At 45.7% G+C, this 12,636-nt stretch overlaps 1 protein-coding gene across 2 annotated transcripts in view; it reads right to left on the reverse strand.

Moving 5' to 3' along the window:
• Positions 1–3,295: 3,295 nt before the first annotated feature.
• Positions 3,296–12,636, reverse strand: part of LOC130127034 (serine/threonine-protein phosphatase 2A 55 kDa regulatory subunit B gamma isoform) — a 31,962-nt gene continuing 22,621 nt past the window's right edge. For both annotated transcript variants that reach the window (XM_056296583.1, XM_056296589.1), the window contains exons 7-9: positions 9,526–9,695; positions 4,901–4,992; positions 3,296–3,590 (exon numbers count right to left, since the gene is read on the reverse strand). In XM_056296583.1, the coding sequence (XP_056152558.1) occupies positions 3,296–3,590; positions 4,901–4,992; positions 9,526–9,695 (557 nt within the window). The remainder of the gene's footprint in view (positions 3,591–4,900; positions 4,993–9,525; positions 9,696–12,636) is intronic.

Below are 12,636 nucleotides of genomic sequence, written 5' to 3' on the forward strand. Positions count from 1 at the left end.
TCTTATCTTCTTGTATTTTGTGTCTTGAAACTCTACTGTTTTCTCCTCCCTCCTCTCCTCTCATCCACGACACCTGCTGTGCAGGGTCTTAATGTATGGAACATACAGTGTGCTGTCCCTGAGTGATGATGCGTTTTAATTTATGATGTCACTGCTGTATCCCGATACTCTGACCAATAAATATGAAGTCTATTTGCTGCTTCTTTTTTTAACATAACAGAATTTGTCAGTTGTTACCAGGCATCTGTAAAAAAGAAAACAGTGCTTTGAATATTTTTTTTCCTCCTTGTATAAACTGTTCAGTACCATTTTATATTGAGCAGCTGTTAATATTAATATATGATCAATAGGGCCCTTATAAGCTCTTACAACCCACTTGTTAACTTTAGCATAAAGTTTAAAGATATTCGTCGACATCTTAATACTGATTGAAATGTTGCACCCTGTGCCTTCCTCCCTTATTTTTTTATTTTTTTTTTATTTGACCGCTTCCTCATATTACATACCAGGCTAGTCTGTCCAGACAGAATATTTGCCCTAACCTCAATCATTTAGGACTTTGTGCCCAAACTTACCCTTCAGGTCCAGAAATGTCAGGTCTATATTGAAAAAGTAGGTTATTAATCTGACACCATCTGCTAATGTTAACAAATGGGTTGTAAGAGCTTACAAGTACAATATTACTTACTACAGCTACTTATTATGAAGCCTAACCAATCTTTCCAGTGGGGTAAATTAAACTTCAAATCATATCTTTACAATCATGTTTCAGATATGTTGTTATCCAGACATAGATATGATCATAAATCCCTCTGCAATAGCACATTTAAGAGTTTGTCATTCTTTTGACACCTTCAGGTGTAATAACTTTCTCGTAACACTAGATGGCGACCGAGATTTCAGTTGCCTTAACTAGTTTGTTTACAATGCAAGTAAATGGTCAAAATTTTTTGATTATTGATTGAAATTATATTATTGATTGAAATAGTCATGAGAATTGACTATTTCAATCAAAGTTATACCTCTTACTGCTATAATCTCCCCATACATAGCAAGTACAATTTACTGCTTTAAAAAAAAAACACCCAAAAAACTAAAAAAAATCATTCATTCATTTTCCAAGCCGCTTATCCTGATGAGGGTCACAGCCTCGCAGGGTGCTGGAGCCATTTACTCTGAAATTAGAGGGTATCCAAGGCATCGATGTCCTCACCATGTGCAAAAAGAGAGATGTAATAGCTATGTCTGCATGAAGAGACAAAACAGCCATACACCCACTGGATGCAGTTTCATTGAAATCTTTATTCAGAGAAAAAAAAACATATTAACATTATTTATAACTGTCCATTTGACAATCTTTATCATCAAAATACATTAATCAACACAAAAATATGTGAATCAACATTAGTTTGGTCGGGACGTGGAATCAAACCGACAAGATGTCAAAGTAGGATAAATAAAAGAAGAAACTTGTGTTCTAAAAAATAAATGAAAAGAGCGATTCTGCAACTCAGTGATCGGTTGAAGAAGGCTAAGGAGGTTAAAGAGTACTGCGTTCTTAGCCGTGGACGCAGCCACACGACTGGCTCCACAGTCCGTTCACTGAGTAACAACAAAACGGTCATTTAAAAGGAACAAAAATGGGGGGGGGGGTTGGTATATACAGACACCATTTAGGCCCTTTTGAGTAAGTTTGATTTTTTTTTTCCTTTGAGAATACAACATTAAATCAGAAAACATTCCTCATTCCTCTTGCTTCTCAGCTTCACACGTCACAAAGCGATTCTTGGGCGGGTTCATTCAAAATGTACATGTAGGTAAGTGTATGAACTGAACACTGGTAAACATGCTTCAGTGTCCTGAGACACAACGTAAAGTAGGAGAGCTCGGTTGTCTGCGGTTACTAGTGCTGCACGGGGCCCCGGGCCCCTGAAGCCTTTGTACAGCTGGGTGTAAATTGTTAAGAAGGCAGCCAAGTCAGTCAGTCAAGTCAAGTCAAGTTTTAAACACTTAGGATAACGGTTTTTTTTACATGCAGCATCATTTTTTCTTTTTTTGCTTGATTGTTGGAATTACCTAGTCCTTTTTTTCATCGTTTTTTTTCCTCCCCCCCCGTTTTTGCTCGATTTGTGTTGCATTCAACGGCAAGGTACTGTAGCACACAACGCAGCCCCAGTTCACCGGAAGCAGGACCCACAATCAAACGGGCGAGATTACGAGGCCCCGTTTCAACAGACGGAACATTAACACACTGTTAAAGATTGAAACACGGTTTGTAGTACACATACGAGTGTCTGTTATAGGCTATAGTGTAATTTCGATCACATTCTTGTTTTTATCGGAAACGTTACAAAAATGTTTTACCTCGCCGAACGCGCCCCCGTTCTACATGGTCTCTCTCTCCAGTGAGGGAGAGCTCGGGTGGAATGTGGGCGTACTCAGAGGGGTTTTTTTGGGGGACGGGCCGAGTTCATCCTTGAACATCACATATAATCAAATTGTCATTGGCGTTATAGTCACCACCATCGAAATCACCGCCATCATCCTTTTTTGTTTTTGCTTTTCAAATGCAAATTTACAAAAATAGGAATCGGATAGCTGAAATCAAACGAACAGTGAGTCACACCACACTGCTGCTGGTAAACAATCCATAAAGGGTTTCGTTACTTAAATTAAACGGTGGGCAAAGAACAGATGTTCAACTGTGGACAAGTCCAACTATAAAGGAGGCGAGGAGAAAGCGGTGGAGGCAAAACAACCTTAAAAAAAAAGAAGACAAAACGTGTGAAAGTATTTCCTTTCCGGGGAGAAAGGGGAGAGAGAGGAGGAGGGGGAGGGGGTCATACCCTCAGAAAAAGTGATCTCCAACAGTCAACATACCATCAACCACGATCCGGAGGCTGACCCAACGAGTAAATCCCCGGCTGAGAGAATTCCACAGTCCTTAAATTCGTTGGAAAAATCCCGTCTGCTTTCTCTTCAGCCTTGCAAGTGGGTCCCTCCGGCTCCCGGAGGCTGGGGGGAGAGGCGTAGGCGGGCCGTAGCCGTGGAAAGCACACGGGCTACAGGAGCACAGAATGGTGAGAGTATTGAGTAAATAGGCCTATGAGCGGTATATGTCTGTGTGTTGATCATGTACGTGATTTTAAGTCAGTGTTATCTATGTATGCCCCTGCCCCTCGCATATGTAAGTTGTGTATTTGTGTGTATCTGTGTATGTACATTCCAGTATGGGTGCGTGGATACGGGTGAACACCTCTTTGAGCACATACAGGTATCCAGCTGCATGCGTCCACTAATGCATCTCGGAGTTGAGTTTGTCCTGGAAGATGTACAGGTTGTTGGTGGCGGCGATGGCGATGATGTTCTCCGTGGGATGCCAGGCGGTGTGGAGGATCTTCTTCGTAAAGTCCAGGCTATCCACGCTGATGTCGTCCTTCCGGCGCTTTCCGCCGGCGGCGCAGACCCTCCGCGGCTTCAGGACGGCCCGGGGCTTGCTGCTCTCGCGGGACGCCTCCAAGGTCACGTCGCGCTTGGTGTTCCGGTCGAACATGCGGAAGAAGTTGTTGTACGCCCCCGTCATGATCACGCTGGAGAAGGGGAAACACAAAAAACAGCATTTTTCAATTCCGACCCGGCTGCACGCCCTCTCAAGACTCAAGCGGGCGTCCGGGTGGCGCAGCGGTCTATTCCGTTGCCTACCAACACGGGGATCGCCGGTTCGAATCCCCGTGTTACCGCCGGCTTGGTCGGGCGTCCCCACAGACACAGTAGATCCTGTGCATAACTGTAGTCCACTGACTTCCTGTTTCTACTGCAGCGGTCATACCAGTTTCCTGTTTGTCGGGGTGTGCTGTTGGCAACGGCATATTTTTCACGATGCCTGCAAGATTTACCCTGGATAAACGTCAACGACAAGCACGGAATTGTCGACAAACTTTCACCTGCACCTACCAGCAAGGGTGAAAAGTTTCAAGTTGTACATATCAAGTTACGTCCACAGTTATGAGGACGAGGAGACTCAACGACAATTCTGTGCATGTCGTTGACGTTTATCCAGGGTAAATCTTGCAGGCATTGTTGTCAACAGCACACGCCAACAAACAGGAAGCTGGTATGACCGCTGCAGTAGAAACCGGTGTCTGCGGGTGGGAAGTCGGATGTGGGTGTGTGTCCTGGTCACTGCACTAGCGCCTCCTCTGGCCGGTCGGGGCGCCTGTTCGGGGGGGGCGGACTGGGGGGAATAGTGTGACCCCCCCCCCATGTGATATGTCTGCTCTGGTGAAACTCCTCACTGTCGGGTGAAAAGAAGCGGCTGGCGACTCCACATGTATGGGAGGAGACATGTGGTAGTCTGCAGCCCTCCCCGGATCGGCTGAGGGGGTGGAGCAGCGACCGGGAGTGGGGTAATTGGTCAAGTACAATTGAGGAGGAAAAAAAAAGGGAGGGGGGGTGTGTTAAAATAAATAAATAAATAAATAAATAAAGATTCAAGATCCTTTATTGTTCCGTCTCATTATACAAGAGAGTAACATTCTTGGGTTCGGCTCCTCAACATTGCAGCAACAATAAAATAACAACACAAAACAAAAAAGCAGTAATACTATTAAATAGTGTGCGGTGTATGTAAGGTGCTGTGTGTGTGTGTGTGTGTGTGTGTGTAGGCCCTGCTTTAATAAATGTGCATATGTGTGTGTAGTTGTTTGCATATTTGTGTGTGTCTGTGTATGCCAAGCTACGTCTGTGTGTTTGAGGGTGTGTGTGTGTGTGTGTGTAAACTGATGATCCGCGGTGGCGACCCCTAACGGGAGCAGCAATAGCAAGTCCTGAGCTCCAAACACACACTAACACATAATCACTGTGCACAGATACACAACAACAACACAAACATGTTCCGTACCTGTCCGAGCCGTTCCAGGCACACTCGAATTTGTCGAAAATGCAGTCGTTCTCGTAGAGGGAGCACAACTTGCTGCGGAGGTAATCGTGAACCTAGAGGAACGTGCACGCACACACACACACACAGACACACAGACACACACACACACACACACACACACAGATATAATTGAGCAGCGGGTTTGGGTACACAGCTTCTCTCTCGGTTATTGATTCACACTGTACGTTTTAAATAGCAGCGCGAGCTAAAGAATGCTGATAAATAACAAACAAGCACACACACATACACACACACACAAGCAAAGCATGGACACACAAACACATTCAAAACAGGCAGGCGATAACACCGGCGTCCCTGAAGATGGGACTAATAAGATGCAAGATCAGCCCTCAGCAATATGAGGGCCAGGAAGACATTTTTAATCAAAACTGTCTTGCCACCTAATACCACCTAAACCATTAACACCCCCCCTCCATTACCATGCCCACTGGGGAGGGCAAGAATACACACATACACACACACACATACACACATAACTCTTTCCCCTCGCGCTTTCTTTTACGACCTGCTTCTGTCAGCATTGTGCGCGCGTGGTGATGCAAGGGGTTGAAACTCGCACCGTGGCGTCTTTCCTCAGTCACAGCGCCCCCCCCCCCCCCGCGTTAGCCCGTCTTTGCATTCTGCATATAATCAGCAGTCAACGGCCCCCCAGTCAATATCTGGTCAAGCTGAGGTCAGCACGCAGCCGTGCATCAAAACTGGGGGACATTTTTCGCCTCCCTCGAGGGTCTCCCTGCCGAAAGTGAAATGACAGTGTCAGCGACGGTTGAATATTCTGTCTTTTTTCGATTTAGTTGCTCCCTGCCCACTCCACACACACACACACACACACACACACACACACACACACACACACACACAAACACCCCCCCCCTGCATTAAATCTGTTCATTTGATTTAAGTGTTTTTGTCCCAGGAAGAGAAGAAGAGCAAATTCAGCCAAACTAGAAGACTTAAATCCCATTACTCCCCCCTCTTTCTCTCTCTCTCGCTCGCCTCCTCGTGTCCCTGCTTTACTTCCCCCCCTGAGGCCGCTGCTGTTCTCTGGCCCAACGCGCTGTGACCTCTCCCGTTCCTTCTCTCTCCGCCGCTCTTTCCAAAACTCTCCTCCTCCGCTCATGCCCCCTCCGAAATCTCGCCACCCCACATTCATCTCTCCTCCTCACATCTGCAACATCCCATCAGTTATCCTCTGGTCTTCCAGGAAACCCCCCCTCCCCCTCCCCACCCACACACACACACACACACACACACACACACACACCCTACCCCCTGCGTTGTGCTCGCCACCTTTCTATCACCACATCGCCCTCCTTCTCTCCCCCGTTTCCCCTCTGCTTGCTGCATTGCAGATCTGGGTGTTGAGACTCTGTAAGGTATCCTCGGCTCCTGCTTCACTTTATGAGAGGAGGCTCAGCACCTATAAATAGCCCCAGCGTGTCTCGGCCGCCCACTCCCAACTGCCTCACAGCCTCTCGTACGTCAAGCGCGCACACACGGGCGCACACCACATGGCTGACGTGGAGATGCCGAATACGTACCGAGCAAGAGGCTGGCAGATGGGCAACGGCACATGCTATAAATGCATTACCAGACAGTGGCGTGTCCAGTTTACTGTAAACAATAGTGAGTGAGGTAAACTAAGTGAAATATAAGTGGAAGATGGCTGCGCTTTGTGCACAAAACATGGATTAAGGGAAACCTTTTAACAATTATGCATGTGGGTAAACATTCACAGTGCATAATCCCTAATCCCGTACACATTCCCATGATGGCCAATCACTTTCTGTGTCTCCCTCTTTTCCTCCTATACATTGCACACACTCGTCACCCTCCCACACATCCATGCATATGCGGACATGCAGAAAAGACGCGTCTCGGGCGTCCGGGTGGCGTAGCGGTCTATTCCGTTGCCTACCGACACAGGGATCGCCGGTTCGAATCCCCATGTTACCTCCGGCTTGGTCGGGCGTCCCTGCAGACACAACTGGCCGTGTCGGCGAGTGGGAGGCCGGATGTGAGTTTGTGTCCTGGTCAGTGCACTAGCGCCTCCTTCTGGTCGGTCGGGGCGTCTGTTCGGGGGGGGGGGACTGGGGGGAATAGCGTGAGCTTCCCACATGCTACTTCCCCCTGGCGAAACTCCTCACTGTCAGGTGAAAAGAAGCGGCTAGTGACGCCACATGAATTGGAGGAGGCATGTGGTAGTCTGCAGCCCTCCCCGGATCGGCAGAGGGGGCGGAGCAGTGACTGGGACAGCTCAGAGAGCGGGGTGATTGGCTGGGTACAATCGGGGAGAAAAAAAAAGGGGGGGGATATATATATATATATGTGTATGTGTGTGTATATATATATATATATATATATATATATATATATATATATATATATATCGCTATCAGCCCAGCTATCCTGTTTGGAAGTGCACCACTAATACCGTGACTCTAAGAGACCACTTTTTCCCATGATGCATTTATTTTTGTGGGCGTGACCAACGTTTTCCATACTTCTGATGCCTCTTTCGGCAAGACACAATTCGTAACGTGGGGATTCGAACAACACAACATCACGCCAACGTTGACAGGGATTCTGAAACCGAGTCTGAGACGGCAGTTTCCACCATTGTGACTGAAAATAGAAAGACCACATCATTGCCACGACCATGACAGAAGTTGTGCTGGAGCTTCTGGGAAACCAAGACATATATATATATATCCTTGCCACTGGAAGCAACTCCTGCATGAGTATTGTCTTGAAGATAAATTAGTGGGGAAGGACAACCTGTCCTAAGTCCCCTTGCGCCAGCTGAATGAGCTTTATTAGGATAAAATTTAATGGAGCATTTCAGCGTCGTGTAGACTATCCCGGAGGAGAAGCAGCCCACTCATAATCGCCTTTTCTCCATCTTGGTGAAAAACAGCACATATTACTTTTGAGACGACTGAATTCAGCGCCTCCTAAAACCTCTCATTTAGAAGGAATTTAGAGAAAAAGCACTGATCAGTTTAAAACAATCTGGGATTAAAGAGGGGGGGCACGGTGGCGCAGTGGTTAGCGCGGTTGCCTCACAGCAAGAAGGCTCTGGGTTCGAGCCCCGGGATAGTCCAATCTTGGCAGTCGTCTCTGGGTGCTCCGGTTTCCTCCCACAGTCCAAAGACATGTAGGTCAGGTGAATCCGCTGTACTAAATTGTCCCTAGGTGTGTGTGTGCATGTGTGTGTGCGTGTGTGTTGGCCCTGTGATGACCTGGCAGCCTGTCCAGGGTGTCTCCCCCCCTGCCGACCAATGACTGCTGGCATAGGCTCCAGCATCCCCGCGACCCTGAGAGCAGGATAAGCGGTTCGGATAATGGATGGATGGATGGGATTAAAGAGGCAGTTTCAAAACAAAAACAAAAAACAGCGCTTTTTGAGAAATGGGGTGATATCGTAGTTTTTTTTCTCTTCATTTTAACATATCAAGACTCAGGAATCAGGAACATTTATTTGTCACTTCATTTCATGTACGGAAGTACATTCACATTCAGATGGCTTTATTGGCAGGACGTAACGATGTACATACTGCCACATGAAATGAAACCAAATATCCTTTCCCTCAGCCCACAGCAGCGCAACACAAAGACAAAAACACATTTCCAAACTACAAGAACACAAATATCCATCCATCCATCCATTATCTAAACCGCTTATCCTACCCGGGGTCACGGGATGCTGGAGCCCATCCCAGCAGACTGCAAAAACACATATCCAACAAATCCAAAAAAAATAAAATAAATCACTGTCTTCGAGAGCGAACGCCAGCCAGGATGACTTTGGGAACTGCCAGTCCGCATGGGTTAGCAGTTAGCTTAGCCTGCCCCACGTCCGCGTCCTGTCACACCGCCCTCGGTGTTTCCTCTTCAGGAACAGCTCCGGGCAGGTCCGTGGTCCTTGGGCCCACCGGACACAGCAGACCAGGCTCCCCCAGCTGATCCAACACCTGCTCTCCCAGCCAGACACCCCTCAACACACCTCCCCACACAACGACACCAAAAACAGTCAACGCCAGGCGAGGATGCCGCCAGACCGCCCTCGGTGTTACCTCTTCGGGCACAGGACTGCGGTCCCTGGGCCCACAGGATGAAGCAGACCAAGATCTCCCAGCGGATCCAGCGCCAGCTCTCCCAGCCATCAGACCAAGACACAAACCCAGATGCAGACGCAGATGCGGACAAAGACACTGCATGGACGGCACTGTGTGAGGCCGCCGCGAACGTGAGTTCGCGCCGCCATCTTGCGGTTATGTCATGAACTGACTGTTTTGAGGACAGTGAAAACCTTTGTAATGGCACTAAATCTAGAACATTTTTGGTGGCAGATGTGTGACCTGAACTATGAGGAAAATTGTCCGAGTCTCACGGTGGCGTTAAACGCGATTCTCTTATGTCTCGGAGATGTACATGGGCTCAAGATGAAATCTCATTTTAGAAAAAGAAAGAAACGGCGAGGAATACTATCCCACAACACTACATAGCTGCTGCTGCACACACACAACCACACACACACACACACACACACACAGCTATCCCACCTGATATGTCTCCAAGGGCTTGCTCTCCATGTGAAGGTCCCAGACTTTGGCCGTTAAGTAGTCCCTGGTGAGCAGATAACGGCCACTGTGGCTGAACTTGACGTCCGACACAGAGGAGATGATCTCTGAGAAGAAGGAGCGGGCGCTGGGGTCCTCCGGCTCCTCAAACACTGGATAGGACAGGATAGCAGCGTTGGGAAGAGGCAGGGGTGAGGGGTGCAGTGTTGAGGGAGGCGGGGGAGGTGATGATGTGCATGTGGTGGTGTGTGTTAGGTTACAGTATACAGAAGTGTGGGTGTTTAGGAGATTACAGGGACACAGTGGGGTGTGTTGTGTAGATTGTGTGTGACCCATATCGCGTTGCACTCCCATTGTAGTCATATATGGGCGCACGTCCATGTTTGTGATCACATGAAAACGTAAATTAACCAACTGGAACAACCAAGGCTGTCAATTTGGCGGTTTTGGATTTTCAGTTTAATAACTGAAAAAAAAAAAAGATACAGACGCCGCCGCTCGCTGAATGTTCCTAAAATTGCATATACTATACTTAGCACAAAAAGTAAGGAAATTTGTGTTTGGTAGATTATTTCTTTGTTGTAACAATGCTTCTTTGCAATAAATCTTATACCGTTGGAAAGCCTGTTTATTTCCCTTTTAAATGGTGCCACATGTGTAAGGAACATGTATTTGTGGGATGAGCAGCAGAGCTGAGTATGTGGGTTGCGCCCATGAAAATTTTGCCAAATCTTCTCTGCCAATGGCAAACAGCTTATTTTGCTGTTGCTATTGACTCTTGTTTTGAGCTTCTGGTACCCCAGCTGCTGACAATCAGTTGCCTGATATAAGATGTATTGCCAGGAAGCATTGTTACAACAAAGAAATAAACTACCAAACACAAATTTCCTTACTTTTTGTGCTAAATTTATTTAGATTAAAATGAGTTTTAGATCAATTGCACACAAAAAAGCACAAGATCTACCTAAAACGACCATGAGCGGTCAAAATGACGGCGCGTAATTTGCGCATCATCGTGTGCGTCATGTCACTATTTATGACGTGTGTTGGTCGTATCATTTCCTTCGTGAAGTTCATTGCTCTGTCCTAGAAACACACTAGTGTCCTCCAGTGCAGAGTAATATTCTAAACTTGATTTTTGATTATTTCCAACATGTCTGGTTACAGACGCCATTTCAGACGCACCATGACTACCACCGAGGCGTTGCAGTATTTACAGGCGTTGGACAGTGGCCATTTTAAATTGTTTGAAAAAATAGTATTAAAGTTGTTAAAATGTTAATTTAGGTGTCAGTCGTTTTTTAACAGACATACTAACATATGTAATGCATTAATATCTCAGTTGGGCATTTATCTTGACAGATTATGGAGTTTAAAAACCGGCGGTCATTTTGACTGCCCATGGTCGTTTTAGTTAGGTGTGAAATCCCAGTCGTTCCAGTATATGATCTTAATTCTCTGAGTAAAATACAAGCCCCACAGAGCACTTTTGTGTGTGTGTGTGTGTGTGTGTGTGTGTTTGCCTGCACTCCTGCAGTCATTTAAGGTGCATTTGTAAAATGTTTTACCTTAACCCCCTGATGTGATCTGATCTATAATCCATTTGAGGGATCTAAAGATATGGTGGAGTAATCTATCCCTGTTCCATTTATTGGGTCGTGTATTTGGCTCAGATTTATCTTTCAAGCTTCCCTCATAGCTTGAGTCTGTCTAACCACTTTACAGTTGCATAAAACATGGCAGACAAGAGGCCGCTCTTAGCACAGGTATACCCAGAGACAGAAACTGCTGTCAGTGAGTTGTAACAAAATAGAAGGATTGGCGGATGTTGAGCAATCAAACGCTACATTCAAGCTAATGGGCCGAATGTGTGTGTGGTGATAAGATGCTTGCTGCTGCGCGTCCACAGCGGAGCTGAACAACTGGCTTCTGCTAGCTGTATCCCTGAAACTGGACATTTTGCATTGCTTGCTGCTTGCTGATGAATAGCCACATTAGTCACCATGTGCTCAGCCCTACCTCCTTCTTACACAGCACTGGTTTGGCCATATTACTGCCTGTCACTGACTAATGTACAGGGCTTTTCCTATTGAAGCTTATGTGTTTGTGTTTTTTCGTACATTATTTTCCCCCTTATTCAAGTTGTGAGAAATATATGTGTATAGTACTGTTTAGAGTAGGTGGGAATAATAACAACAATAATAATAATAGTAATAATAATAACAATATAATAACAATAATAAGTATTATTATGATAAACATGTATTACATTTTGGGCATCGGTCAGAATATTAACTGTGGTATTCTGGACATCTTCCAGCTAAGAGGTGTGCAGGAAGTTACAATAATGAAAAATGCATGCAAGAGAAAATAAAAGTACAACACAGTTTCAAGGCAGTTTCAAGAAGAAAAAGAATCTAATTTTGGAGAGTCTTTTGAGTTGCCAGAAACCTGACTGCAAAATAGTCTTTATGTTTTCCAGGCTTAGATCTGAGCCCAAAAATAACTCCAAAGATAGCCTTCACTTTTCCAGACACATTAGTGAAGAGCGATGCGAGATGGGTTTTGATTTGAGAACTAACAGTAGTGTGCCTAAATCAGTCACTTCAGACCAATACATTCAGTTGTTAAAAACAGTTACTCAAGACACATTCAGGTTCAAAGGGTAACATAATATATGGTGTTGGCTTGAATTTGTCCAATAAATACCTCTGAAAAAGTGAAAATCTGTCAGCAGTGAGGTGTGTGGTGGGGTTGTGTTACTAAAACTGGGGTGTGTGGAAATACAGCTCTGACTTTAATGGTTGGTATCTCTCTATATATATACGTATATATATATACTATTTCTTTTTTGTTTTTAGTTTTCTATTTCTTTTTTTTCCTTTTAGTTTCTAGTCCGCTTATGTCATATTTCCAGCACATCATCACCGATCAGTGCAGTGCGTGCAGCAGCATGAAAATTTCAATCAAGAGAGTGCAGGCTTTCAGCTACCCCACTGATATTATAATGTTGCTGAATTATCCGACCAACACATAGCATTGATAACCAATATTGATTAAAGGATTAGACCCGGAAAAGACCCCTGGGGGACT

The sequence above is a fragment of the Lampris incognitus genome, chromosome 1 (genome assembly GCF_029633865.1).
Source record: "Lampris incognitus isolate fLamInc1 chromosome 1, fLamInc1.hap2, whole genome shotgun sequence".
In the NCBI taxonomy this organism is placed as follows: Eukaryota; Metazoa; Chordata; class Actinopteri; order Lampriformes; family Lampridae; genus Lampris; species Lampris incognitus.